Source organism: Prinia subflava, chromosome 18 (assembly GCF_021018805.1).
Source record: "Prinia subflava isolate CZ2003 ecotype Zambia chromosome 18, Cam_Psub_1.2, whole genome shotgun sequence".
Classification (NCBI taxonomy): Eukaryota; Metazoa; Chordata; class Aves; order Passeriformes; family Cisticolidae; genus Prinia; species Prinia subflava.
The window spans coordinates 11,806,747-11,820,348 of NC_086264.1; the positions used below are offsets into that span (position 1 = coordinate 11,806,747).

At 44.5% G+C, this 13,602-nt stretch overlaps 1 protein-coding gene across 6 annotated transcripts in view; it reads left to right on the top strand.

Moving 5' to 3' along the window:
* WDFY3 (WD repeat and FYVE domain containing 3) overlaps positions 1 to 12,582 on the top strand; it is a 128,005-nt gene extending 115,423 nt beyond the window's left edge. For all 6 annotated transcript variants that reach the window (XM_063415102.1, XM_063415103.1, XM_063415097.1 and 3 more), the window contains 11 exons: positions 93 to 305; positions 1,720 to 1,867; positions 2,661 to 2,815; positions 3,080 to 3,238; positions 4,269 to 4,448; positions 5,497 to 5,679; positions 6,272 to 6,368; positions 7,363 to 7,686; positions 7,866 to 7,977; positions 8,262 to 8,459; positions 8,958 to 12,582. In XM_063415102.1, coding sequence (XP_063271172.1) covers positions 93 to 305; positions 1,720 to 1,867; positions 2,661 to 2,815; positions 3,080 to 3,238; positions 4,269 to 4,448; positions 5,497 to 5,679; positions 6,272 to 6,368; positions 7,363 to 7,686; positions 7,866 to 7,977; positions 8,262 to 8,459; positions 8,958 to 9,078 — 1,890 coding nt within the window. In that variant the 3' untranslated portion in view covers positions 9,079 to 12,582. The remainder of the gene's footprint in view (positions 1 to 92; positions 306 to 1,719; positions 1,868 to 2,660; positions 2,816 to 3,079; positions 3,239 to 4,268; positions 4,449 to 5,496; positions 5,680 to 6,271; positions 6,369 to 7,362; positions 7,687 to 7,865; positions 7,978 to 8,261; positions 8,460 to 8,957) is intronic.
* The last annotated feature ends 1,020 nt before the right edge of the window (positions 12,583 to 13,602 follow it).

The following is a 13,602-nucleotide window of genomic DNA, read 5'->3' on the forward strand; positions in this document are numbered from 1 at the left end:
AAATGTAACAAAAATATTTCCTTGTGGCAAGCGTTGTGAACTCAACCAAGCAGCAATTTGTCTCATTTTAATGCATGCCTTCTGAATTTCAGGCTCTGGAATGTGACTTTGTGAGTGCTCACCTGCATGAGTGGATTGATTTGATCTTTGGCTATAAACAGCAAGGCCCTGCTGCAGTAGAAGCTGTAAATGTCTTTCACCATCTCTTCTATGAGGGACAAGTGGACATATATAACATCAATGATCCCTTAAAAGAAACAGCCACCATAGGATTCATTAATAACTTTGGACAGATACCAAAGCAGGTATAGCCGTTGTAGAATTCTTATTTTCCAGTTAACACTCAAATTCAAATGTTTTATTATAAAACAGGAAGGTGTTTTAGCATTGAAACTTCTTGGGAGTGTTTATTCATAAATATTCTTTCAGTGATGTGAAATCATTTATGATTCGATCATAAATTATGCAAAGATCAACTTTGAGCTTTGCTTCTGAGTTTAGAAATGTCTTTTTTTTCCCTTTACATCCTTAAAATAAAGGCATAATAAATTATGGCTCAACTCTAAAAATCAGCATTAAAAAAAGGGAAGTATGTTCCTGCTGCAAAGCCATAGGGGAGGAGTGAAAGTTCAACTTCAAAGTAATGCCTGGTGCTAAGGTATTTGAAGTTACCCTGTAATAAAATAATTTCTGAAGTAACTTCTGCTCCTTTTTTTTACCTCAATCTCATGGGTAATTCACTCTTGTAGGACAGCTACAAGACTCATTTTTGGTGCAGTTTTAAAGTTGTGTTCTCTTCAAGAGACTACATTAAATAATTCAATGTAATATTAAATCTGAGGGTTCAGGTTTGGGGGGTCTCAGTGTTGGTTGTTTTGATTTGGGTTTTTATTGGGCATTTCTTTGGAGTCTTTTTGCCATCCAGTGCAAATTTTTAAAGTCATTGGTGAATATTTCCAATCCTAGAACTGGTGGAAGTCAGGATATTTCCTGTGGCAACCCCCTTAGAGCTGCTGTCTCTCATTGCTTGGAAGGAAGGCTAAGAACTGCTCATCTGTCTTCTGTGGCTTTTCCCCTTCCTTTCTCTCTCTCAATAATCTAATTATGCAGTGGCTGTGGGGTTTTCTCCTCTTATGGAATGATGCTTTGCTAGAGGAAATAGACTGCAATAAACTTGGGAAACTCAAACATCCTTCAGGCTTTGTTGGTGGTGAGTGCTCGTGGAGCACATTTTTATGTAGCTGTGGAGTTTTGCTGTTCCCTCTGTTATTTTCCGTGGGGGATCCAGGGCAGGCTCTCTCATTTTTGTATTTTTGCACTCCTTCCCTGCACGGTGTAACTCACATCTTCTTCATCCCATCTCTTCCACTAGTAACATGCCTGGCGTTTGATTTATACTTTAAAAAGTTGTGATGTAAAACACGGCAGAGCTGGTGGTGTGTTTGGAGGAGGGCTCTCACGGGCTCTGTGAGGGCACCAGGATGCCACAGCCTGAGGGGACAGAGCAGCCTCACCCCTTGCTGGTTTTCATATTGTTTGTTGAAGGTTTTTGAAATGTTCACCATGAGTTATTACTGAATACTGAGAGCAGCAAATTAACATTTTCTTATCTGCAGAACTTCTAGAAGGTATATTGGACATATTTATATGATATTTTTCAGCTTGTACCCTTGTACACCAGTAATTTTTGTTGATCATCAGTTTCTTGCTGAATTTCAGCTCTTCAAGAAGCCCCACCCGCCGAAGCGTGTCAGGAGCCGTGTGAATGGGGAGGCTGTGGGAGCCTCTGTGCCCCCCGGTGCCACAGGGGACAAGATCTTCTTCCATCATTTGGACAACCTGAGGCCATCTCTGGCCCCAGTCAAAGGTAAATTACCTTTAAACCCTCAGTAGTTGTTGCTGTTTCTTTGCCCAAGCATTCAGAGTTGCAGCAAGATAGTGTTTCCTATCTTTTCTTACTTCTGATATTCTTACTGCCCATAGTTTTGTGAGGGAGACAAATTCAAAATATCCTAATGCTGTACAGTTATATCCTTAGCTACCTTAAAGGAACTTGGGAAACACCGTGGCTGCACCAGTTTAATATGACATTTTTTAAATAGAGGGATAAAATGGAGCCCAAGCACCTTTTCATAGGTCTGAACTTTAAAAGCAACATTCAGAGTATGTTGTTTCTAGGCCTGTGATAGCCTCTATTTTTGTGATTTTCACAGCAAAAGGATTATTTATCACAGTGCTGAGAAATACTAAGGAATGCTGTCAGGAAGGCATGGTGTTGGTAGCTGCACTGAGACAAAAGAAAGTGGGTTTTGACTTCATATCTGACATTATAAACTTAATTGTCTGTGAGGCAGGTAAATGCTATACTGGGATTTCTTTCCTAGCTGAGTAAAGGAATCTATGGCTGTAAAAAGAGAAGAACATTTTATTAAATGGGGCATAGCAGGTCTTAGAGCGAATACTCTAAGTCAGGAAATTAGAAAGCAATAATCTATATTTGACTCTGCATTAGTTAGGAATGGAGCAAAAGTTGCCATCACTGCAGCTGAAGCAAAGAATGTATAAAGAGCCACCACAGAGACCTTGCTTTGGTAGAGCAGCATGATTTAAAGGGCTCAGATAGTATTTGAAATAAAACATCACCCCACCTTGTCTTTCAGAGCTCAAGGAGCCTGTGGGGCAGATTGTGTGCACTGATAAAGGCATCCTGGCAGTGGAACAGAACAAGGTTCTCATCCCACCCACGTGGAATAAAACGTTTGCCTGGGGCTACGCAGACCTCAGCTGCAGACTGGGCACCTACGAGTCAGACAAGGTTTGTAATCTAAAATTTGTTCCAGCAATCAGTACTCAATAGTCAAAAAAAACCCTAAAAATGGACATTTATTTCATGTGTGAATGAAATGATCTCCTGCTGCATCAGTTTTATTGCTCCCTCTTGAGGGTCTTCATCAGAATGCTCACAGAATAATATTAACTCATAACAGTTTTTTACCAGGTCTTAGTGACTTAATGAGTGCAAAGTTTTTATCTCTTATCCTACAAAGTACTACAAATTCTTTGTTTTCTGCATTTTTAGGCCGTGATTGTTTATGAATGCCTGTCAGAATGGGGTCAGATCCTGTGTGCCATTTGCCCCAACCCCAAACTGGTCATCACTGGAGGAACAAGCACAGCAGTGTGTGTGTGGGAAATGGGTGTCTCCAAAGAAAAAGCTAAAGCCCTCACACTGAAACAGGTAAAATACAACAGAACTGCCTTTCCTGTAAATTAATGTTATAAGAGCAAAGTAATTACCTAATGAGTGTTGCTCACCTTGGAAACCATTAGTCCAGCAGATCTCTGAGAATGGAGTAGCTGAGATAATGATCTGCATTAAAAGTGGGCAAATTGCATGTTTGAAATTGCGTTGTTCTTAAGAACAGTGGGAGCTTTCTGGAGAGAAAGGAATTTGATAGTGATGTTAACAAAACCATACAGGTGAGTTTTGTGAAGTGATCTGCTTTGTAGTTTTATGTATAATATCCCCATCTAAAAACTGTATCAGGAAGGACAGTGGAAAGAGGCAGTAGTCAGCTGTCCAAAGCTGCTCTTCTGAAGTATTTTACTTCAAAACTGTACAAGGTAAAATGCTATTGTGAATTTTGGGGCAGCATATTTGTATTCAGCAAGCTTTGTTTTAACTGGGTTCATTTTAACTGAGTATGGTGCAGTAATCTGACTGTATATTGCTTTTTCCAATAGTTTATCTTAAGCCTAAAATGTAAAAGTAGGGCTTAATATGAGTTAGATGCTCATATTTTTCTCCTCTTTCTAATAGATTTTGCCTTTTTGGTTACAACTCTTTGTCTCTTTTGTCTCCTCTTAGTCATCAGCAGTTATTATAGGAGTCATTAACTTCTGTTTTCAGACTGTTCAGGTCTGAAAGTTCAGGTGCAGCCTGGAACACTTTCTGACCTTGTAAACCTTATAAACTTTCTGACCTTATAAACCTTATAAAAGGCTCCTGATGCAGAATGGGATTTCTTTAGTGGAAGGATCTGTAACATTAGACCCTTGAAATTTTGTTTTGTTCTTTTTAAATGGAAAAAAAGATTACATTTCCCACTGTCAGTTATGGAAATAGTTATCAACTGCAGATAAAAGGTGGCTGCATCTTCTGACAGGGGATTTTGGTTGCATTACCTGAACCTGTCAGGTGAGAGGGTTTTTTGTGGGGTTTTTGTGCTCTCCCCTGATTTCCCCTGTGCTGTGGCCGTGTCCTGCAGGCTCTGCTGGGTCACACTGACACTGTGACGTGCCTGACGGCGTCGCTGGCGTATCACATCATCGTCAGCGGCTCCCGCGACCGCACCTGCATCATCTGGGACCTCAACAGGCTCTCGTTCCTCACACAGCTCCGGGGGCACAGGGCTCCCATCTCCGCGCTCTGCATCAACGAGTTAACGGTGAGAGACAGCTCCCATCCACCAGGCTGCACTGGGAACACTTGGAAATGGTTAAAACAAAGGAAAAAAACCTGCTAGGCTCTCCTGTTAATTTTGCAGAACTTGTGTAACTCATCTGAAGACTGATTAGCAGCTGGTTTAGGGAATGATTTATGTCATTTGTCCGGAGCTGTACGTGGATGCAGTCCATGCAGAGTGGCTTGAGCTCAGAGGAGGTTGTTAACAGTGCTGGCAGCAGTGTAGTCAGTGTGATACTCTAGTGAGCTGCCAGACCTGCCACAGCAGCTAAGAGCAGCTTTCTATACATGACCTTGGTTGGCTTCTCTTGTCTTAAGCTGAATTTGAAGTGAACAGGGGATACCTTGGGTGAAAATGCAGTGCTGGTTGTAGTGGAAACAGACATATCCTAAAATCTTCCATCCCTGGTGGTCCTGTGAGTTACAAGTCACCTTTTATCCAGCTCCCGTGCATCCCAGCAGGGCTGGATGCACTCTGGAGCAGATGCAGGGGTTGAAATCAAGGCAAGAGAGGGCTGTAATGCAAGCAGGGGGTAGCAGTTGGCACAGTTTTACTGCTGGTCTGGTTGTAGCCCTGCCAGTGCTTTAGACTGCAGCTCCTGTTTCCCTCTGCACTAGTTTGGAGTGTTCCCAAGAAGGGAGCAAGTGAAATTTAAGGTGGGACATAGTTGTGAAAAAGAGTGGAGTCAACATGAGCAGTCTTTGAAAACTGAAAGTATTAAAAATAGGCAGTTGGATTGTTATGCTAGGAAAAGTGGAGGAATTGGCCAACTCATTCTGTGCTGTAAACAGGACAAATAGGTTGCTGTTAAATGTGGGTTTCTAGGTAGAGCTGTTTTTTTAAAAAGTGCATATAATCCTAAAGGTTTCTTCAGCTGACCAGACTCCCCTTGAATAGAACTTCCTGAAAAGTGCCAGCCTTGCAACTTGGCTTATAAATGAGCTTGACTTATATTTTTTTTTGCTGACTTACATTGTTTGAATACCTGCAACTGTGTATTGAAATCTGGAGGTGCTATTTGTCTTTGCAGGGAGACATTGTATCGTGTGCTGGCACTTACATCCACGTGTGGAGCATTAATGGCAGCCCCACTGCGAGTGTGAACACGTTCACAGGCCGAAGCCAGCAGATCATGTGTTGTTTTGTGTCAGAGATGAACGAGTGGGACACCCAGAACGTCATCGTGACGGGGCATTCCGACGGAGTTGTGCGGGTAAGGACAAGGAATACTGCCTGGAAAATAAAATTTATGCTTTGGTGGGAGTAGTATTTAGAGAAGTCATGGCTATCCAGGACAAAAGCAGTCCTGCTGTGCTTGGGAGTTTCACTTGAACACTTCTTCCTTCTTTTTGATGCCCCCGTTGGGATGTGGTAACCAGCAATAGTCAGCAGAGCACACGTTTTCCTTCCTGCTCTGTTTTGATCACCAGCTTTCATGCCTGCAGACTTGTTTTGGTTCACTGTTTTAGTTTCACACACCTTGAGACAATTCATTTCACTGCCTAGAAAGAAAAGAGAAACTTGGTGTCATTTGTGATCAGTACAAGCCTATCCCAATTTTCAGTTATTTGTGTACAGCCTTAACCAGAGTCTGCTGGTCAGACAGCTGTGTGGATTCAGGCATGATCCAGATGTCCTCTTATAGTTCCTGGTCCTCAAAAATAGGGTTTAGTATGGAGAAGTGACCTGCCTTGCATGCTGCCAGTGCAAAAACAGTTCTGCTAAGCCATTTCAACTCTACAAGTAGCTCAGGAAAAAGGCAGGAGTTCAGTAATTGCCACTCTGCTTTTCCCCTGTCCCTCCAGTTCTGGCGGATGGAGTTTTTGCAAGTGCCAGAAACACCAGCTCCAGAGCCTGTGGAGATGCTGGAAATGCAAGAGGACTGTCAGGAAGCACAAATAGGTAAGTCTCCTGACAGGTATTTGGTATTTCCCTGATCTTTGCTGTAGGTGGGTGAAGTCCTGTGGTTGTACAGTACAGAATGGAATTGTGAAGATTTTATCTCAAAAGGGCAGTAGCCATCCAGTGGGCACAGTGAGCAGAGCATCTCAGTTCTGTGTTCACCACCTTGTTTAAGGTAGTTTCATTGCTACAAGAAGGAAAAAATGTTGCCCATCGTAGCTTTCTTTTTCTGTGAAGGCTCTGTGTTCATTTCTGCTGTTGGTGCACTCAATGGATTGTCCAAAATACTTTTTAGTATGAAATGGAATTATAACAGCAACAGCTGAGCTAAATCTACTGATGGAACAGCTTAAACAAGATGAGCAATGATCTCCCTTTCTGCTCCTGGAAGATTTTGGTCTGTGCTTTATGATTGTGGCTTTTAGCCACCTCATCTTCCTCTTGCTCTCTTCATATTGAAGATACAATCTGGATTTGGATCTGAATCTCAGCACACTCATTAGTAATTATTATATAAATAGAGCTTTTAGTTATTTTCAGTGTCACTTGGAGTACAAATTTCTTTGGTAATTGCTTTTTTTGCATTAACAAGTCTTGTTATTAACAAGTCTGCATCACATTTTTCAGTCAGAGTTTCAGCATAGCTGACTGGGCTATTCGTGTAAGTTTTCCTGAAAGGTTTTGCTAACTGAGTGTTTCTGAAGTTTGTGCTCCTTTTGTCTGTCACAGCCTTCCTCAGAAGGACTGTTGTAAAAAATAGGTTCAGCTAAGGAGCACCATTCTCTGGCAACAGAAAAAAGTGTAAAAAATAGGAATGGTGTGATCACTGGCAGGAGCTGAATCTCTGAAAAGGCTCTGAGGTGCCTGCAGGCAGTGTCCCTCTGTTAGGAAGGATGAATCCTTCATCCCTCTCTCTGTGGGTGCCTGTTGGGTTGCAGGATAAGGAACCAGCCCAGGCTCACTAACACACCTTGCCCCCGTTGTGCCCATCCAGGGCAGGAAGCCCACGAGGAGGACAGCAGTGACTCCGAGGCGGATGATCCGTGCATAGGGCAGGACACCAAAGTGCAGGAGAGCCAGAGCCAACCCAGCAGCACCAGCCACAGGCCTCGCTCATCGTCAGCCAGAGCAGCGGCAGCGTGGTCAGCGGACAGCGGCTCCGATGACTCCCGGCGTTGGTCAGACCAGCTCAGCTTGGACGAGAAGGACGGATTTATCTTTGTGAATTATTCAGAGGGACAAGCAAAAATGCATCCCCACGCTCAGGTTAACCACCCCCACTATGCTGAAGCACGGCACTACAGCAAGCTCAAACCAGGTAAAAGAAACCTCAGCTTTATTCCTGAGTGAAATGTTATAGAAAAAGAGGAAAACTCGAATCTCTGAGGGAGATTTTGTTCTTACTGCAAAGTTGCAGTTACATGTTGGGGGAGGAGGGAACAAAAATGAGAAGGAGCAAGTTTGCTTTATCCCCTCCCACTTGCCACTCCTTTGCAGGATACAGATGGGAGCGTCAGCTGGTGTTCAGAAGCAAACTCACTATGCACACGGCGTTCGATCGCAAGGACAACGCGCACCCGGCGGAGATCACCGCGCTCGGCATCTCCAAGTGAGTACCTCGCACGCCAGGACGCCAAACGTTCCTGGGTGCTGTCACCAGGCAGCAGAGCCATTGTGCATAACCTGTTTGTGGTGCTTCTGGCTGGAGCAGCCTTCTTCAAGGACTGGGATAAAAACACTGAAGAGAGGGGGACTCTGTGACACAGAGCGTTGCAGCTCTGTTTCTGTTAGAGCAGGGTAGTTGAGGCGTTGCTTACCACGCCAGTACTTCACCGTTTTACATTCTCATCGTGCAGGGATGGCTGTGCCAGCTCTGTTTGCCTTTCCTTGCAGGGATCACAGCAGGATCCTGATCGGGGACGGGCGGGGCCGCGTGTTCAGCTGGTCGGTGAGCGATCAGCCCGGCCGCTCCGCCGCCGACCACTGGGTGAAGGACGAGGGCGGCGACAGCTGCTCGGGCTGCACCGTGCGCTTCTCGCTCACCGAGAGGCGGCACCACTGCAGGAACTGCGGACAGCTCTTCTGCCAGAAGTAAGCACCCAGCACCCTCCTCTGGGCCCCTTCCCATGCGGGATTGTAGTGGGGTAAAGCTGTGAAACACCATGGAACTCTGGGGAAAGGTTGAGGCTGCTTGAAGTGTGTGCAGGGCTGTGGGGATGCTGATTTAGGGGCCGCTAGCAGGCAGACAAAACGTGTGACACAGAGGATGTGTGCGAGCTCCCCTTGCCACAAACTGAAGTGCAAGTCTCCTCCCTGATCTGCTGGGTCAGAGATGGTATTTCTGGTTTTATCTGTCCGAGTCTAACCTGGTGACAACAGCTGTTGTCACACAGTCTGATTGCATTGACTCTGTGGCGATCATTTGAGTTAAATTCTGCTTCTCCCACACTGCATTGCATCTCCATGTCAAGGTGACTTAGGACAGTTTCCTGGTGGTTGGAGTAGTGGTGATAATTCCCACAGCTCAGTAGAAGGTGGGTACAAATGGAGAGGACCTGTGCTCAGTGATGGTTGGTTTTTTCTCCAAAGGTGCAGCCGGTTCCAGTCAGAAATCAAACGGCTGAAGATTTCCTCGCCGGTCAGGGTGTGCCAGAACTGCTTCTACAACCTGCAGCACGAGCGGGGCTCAGAGGAGGGGCCCAGAAATTGATGGGGGCCTGGCACACCTCATGCAGCCCCAGGAGGCGGGGCAGCATCGGAAGGAACAGAACATTGTCTGTTTACACTTAGTTCATACTGCGCTCTAAGCACTAAGAGTAAAAAGGGATCACTGGTTGGTTTGTGCTGACGGAAGGCAGACGAGGAGAAGAGCGAGGCCCAGGAAGACGTGGGTAACAACCACACATCCAACAGGACTGGCAGCCCCTCAGCCCTGCTGATGTGGCTGTCGAGGAAATCCTCATTTATCCTAGACACCCCTTCTTGTCTCGTTTTTGTAGAGTTAGTCATCTTACCCGGGGGGAGGGGAGGGCAAGGCTTTTTAGAAGATAGTTGTAAATCTGCCTTCTTCGCAAGCGACTGTGTATATTGTAAATAGGTATAACGGCCTTTTTATCTAAATATGAACTTAACTGCCTGTTACATGGGACTTCAGATTAACCACTGTACTTTGTGTGGCATCTTTATCTCATCTATCAATTTAAATACGAATGTTTAAAAAAAAAAACAAAAACAGAAAACTCCGAGGCATTATGTGTATTTCTGTTAAAAATCCAGTCTGTGCATGTTTGTTCTTTCAGTTGCCCACAGTATCTTAATTTAAGTGAGGCTATTCATAGAATTACATGGATTTTTTCAAAAGAAAACATTTTTGAGAATAGGAACTTGGAGTATTTTATTCTAGCTGTAAGATAACCAGGAACTAAATTGTACACTTGTGTTGCATTTTATACCAAACTATTTACCACCTCAGTGTTGTTCATATTTAATAAGGCCTCTTTTATACATATGTCAGAGCTGCAGTTTTGTTAATTACTTACTGTTCATTAGCAGCTGATTCATGCAGTGCAAGAACCAGCTTTTACCTTCTCTAGTCAATAGCAGTTGGCTTTTGCATATAGATACAGAATGAATTCCTTGTGCATAAAATTTAACCGCTGTTGTCCCGTAGCTTCTCTGCAAAAACCCTTTTTGGAACAACAGGCCTTGCTCTAAAGCAGGGTGATCTTGCTCATGTCAGAAATGCTCCTCGGAGCTCTCTCTGTCTTTCAGCACACGCCATCAGCTTGAGGACAGCAGTAGATTTCCATTACGGTTTTTAAGTTTCAATATGAATTTAATTGCAGTATTTTTTTACTACTCTTGTCGTTTATTTTGCACTACATGTGGGATGAAGTAGAGACACTGATATCTGCTGGGATTGGAGCACGTGCATTGGGACAGGCCCATGGACTTAATTTCTGCATGAGGTCTTGCCAGTGGGTTTTGGTTTGGGCGAGGGGGGAGAGGGAGGGCAGCAGGCAGGCTGGTGGTCGGTTTGGTTTTGTTTTTTTAACATATGTGTATATATTTTGTAAATGGGTGACAAACTGATCTAGAGCTAGGTATATTCACAATGGATTCTTTTAAATAGAGGTAAGGATATGACCCAGACCAGCAGAAGACAGGTGGCTCTGACAGTGCTTGAGTCAGTGTTGTCACTCAAAGGGGTGAGGTTATCCTTCACTTGGAATGGCTTGGGCAGGCTCTGGCCCTGGGACAGCAAATCCTTAAAACCAGCATTGGTTTTAATTCCAGTTGTTGGAATTGCACCATCAAAAATTCCAGGCCCTCTGTGTTGGGGTGAGCCCCTTCCAGAGGGTCCCTGGCACTGTGGGGGCACCCCTGTCTTCTCTTGATTTGAGCTTTTAGTGGTGAATAATTTGGTAATTCTGACCACTTACTATTTACCCTGGTATCACATGTTTATGCACTGAAGGTTAAATATGTATTTTGATACTTGTTTGTTTATTATGTATGTGCTGGTCTGTAAAATGAGATATATTCCTGTTTTGGTATGTATACTAGGTCCCCAAATGAACAGAAAGGCTTCTCTAGAGCCCTTGCACACTGTTGAGTAAATGCAGGTTTGTTGAGCTTAGGTGACCCAAATTTTGGATCCAAAGAGTGATGGTGCAGTGGCCACACTGACTGCTGGCTACCTGGCAGATCTGACCCTAAAAACAGGAGGAGCTCCTTGGTAAGCATGTGCAGAGCATTGGAATTCCTGTGCTCAGCTGTTCTCTCTAACGTTGCCTTCACCCTTCCCAAAATGATGCAAAACCAGCATAGTTCAGAAGACAGGCTAGTGGCCTTAACGTTTTCTGTTTGAAGAAAAGGCTCTTTTAACAACTCTCAAATGCCTTTGAGTCCACAGTTTTCCTCCCCTTGCCTCCAGATTTCCAGATCAGCCCCAAACTTAGGGAAGCCTTCTTTTCTGTGGACTGCAGCGTGTGCAGCCACGTGGTCCAAGCCTAACAAAAGCAAGGCTGTGACAACAGCCCTGGTGTGATCAGCACTGGGGCCAGCACGGGGCTGTCGGCCACAGGCGCGGTGTCCGGGTGTTGTCCCATGGCCCACAAAAGAAATCCTTATTCCTCCCAAATTCTGCAGTGTGCAGGCTAGGCCCAGTTTACATTTTGCAAGCAAACCACCACAGCCCTCTGAGTTCATTGTGTTCCCAAAAAAAAACCACGGTTTTGCTTGTTGGAGGCAGAGGAGGACAAACACACTGCTGGTGTTTCCTCTGGCAGCCGGTGCTGTGGGTGTTCACGTGGGAGTGGGGTTTATTTTCCATTTCATTCGAGCTTCTAATGCAAATACTTGCTTTGTTTTCCATGTAAAAATCCGTTGAGCGAAAATATACCCATGTACACTAACATTAGTAGACTGTATTCTCTGCAAGTACCTCACATGTCTTCTCCTGCCTTGTTCTTTGTAGTAAATTTATCCATGTACTCCTAACATTCGTATGTAGTGTGCAACTGTAATGTCATGCTTTTGAGAGGGGGTTGGCTGCCTCCAGCCAACGTTCATCAGTTCAATAGCAAAACACTTTAGATAAGTTATTTTGCACTTTCTTATGTATAAAATTGGTAGAAACTTATATTTGCTTTGTATCATTTAAAGACTCCTTTTGTTTCGGTAAATGAACTGTGTATAAAATACTTATGCAGTTAAAACTGTTTTTAGAAAGTATTTTTAATTTCAGCAAGTTTGGTTACTTGTTGCATGACTATTAACACAGCTGACTTTTTGTGTCAGTGCAATGTATATTTTTTTTGTCCTGTTATTAACTTGTAAGCCCTAGTTAAATGGCCATTTATTTGTACAGCATCAGGAGTAAATTGAAGATAACTGGCTAAGACTGGAGTGTGGAATTTTGTACTATATTGCAGAATCCAATATCTGTTTTTTGGTGGTTACGTAAAAGGCCTGACGATTTACTATCTAGTGTGCAATCTGTGATATCTGAATGTTCATTGTATATTTGTCTCCAATGCAAAAAGGTAGAGTAACACAATTACAACAATACATGATTAAATGCAATAGTTCAGGTACTGAAGTATTTTTTTTTCATTTCAAATAAATACCTGCTATTTACCACCAAAAAGCTGTTTTGCATTTGTTGGAAAGACACAACATTTGCAGTTGAATAAACGTTTTTAACTCGGGAGTGGTAACTAATGAGTAACATTTTTCTGTGTGTTCATGAGGGGTAAGTTTCTATTGCTTGTCATAGTTTTGCTTTCTGAATGTGGGTATGGCCATCCATGATGGTGCAGCGTGAAATTGTGTGCCTTGGTTTGTTGTTTTTTGGTTTAAATTGTAGAATGTGAATTCAGCAGAAGCTGGCAGTGTGTAGAACAACAGGCTCTGCCAATATAACGAAAGCAGACAGAAAATAATTGTGTAAATTGTGCTGGTTAAGGGCAGTGGAACAGGAGGGAGTGACAGAAGCCATTTCCACGGCCTGGCTTAGCCATGCCTTGGTTATATAGGATGGTAATGTCCCTTTTACAGGTTCGAGTATTCCATACTGGGTCATTTCCACATTTTAAATCTTTCCATACCTGAAAAAAACGCTTTGTCTTCCACAGTTTTGGGGGAGTTTCTGTGCTCAGCACCTGCCAGCTTCAGCCTGAGTGTCCTTCTGCCAGGGAGCAGGTCACGGATGAACGTCACCAAAGCACTCTGAGCCAGGTAACCGTGGGCTGTGGGGTCTGGCATTGCCCCCCACTTTCTGGGGAGAGATTTCCTGCTAACAGCAGCTCCAGGCTGCTCTGTGCAGCTGGGTCATTCACTATATGCAATATTTCAGGCTCATTTTCCAGGTATGCAGAGCAGAAGTGCAAAGAACAAGCAGTGGGAAGTGGTGGAGCCCACGGTCCTGAGGGAACTGGGGAAGTGCAATCCCAGCCCTGTAAAATCCCGGGAGGCATCAGCGGGGCCAGCAGCCAGTCCTGCAGTGAAACCAGCCCTCGGTGAGTGCCAGGGCAGCGGGGCCAGCAGCCAGTCCTGCAGTGAAACCAGCCCTCGGTGAGTGCCAGGGCAGCGGGGCCAGCAGCCAGTCCTGCAGTGAAACCAGCCCTCGGTGAGTGCCAGGGCAGCGGGGCCAGCAGCCAGTCCTGCAGTGAAACCAGCCCTCGGTGAGTGCCAGGGCAGCGGGGCCAGTCCTGCAGTGAAACCAGCCCTC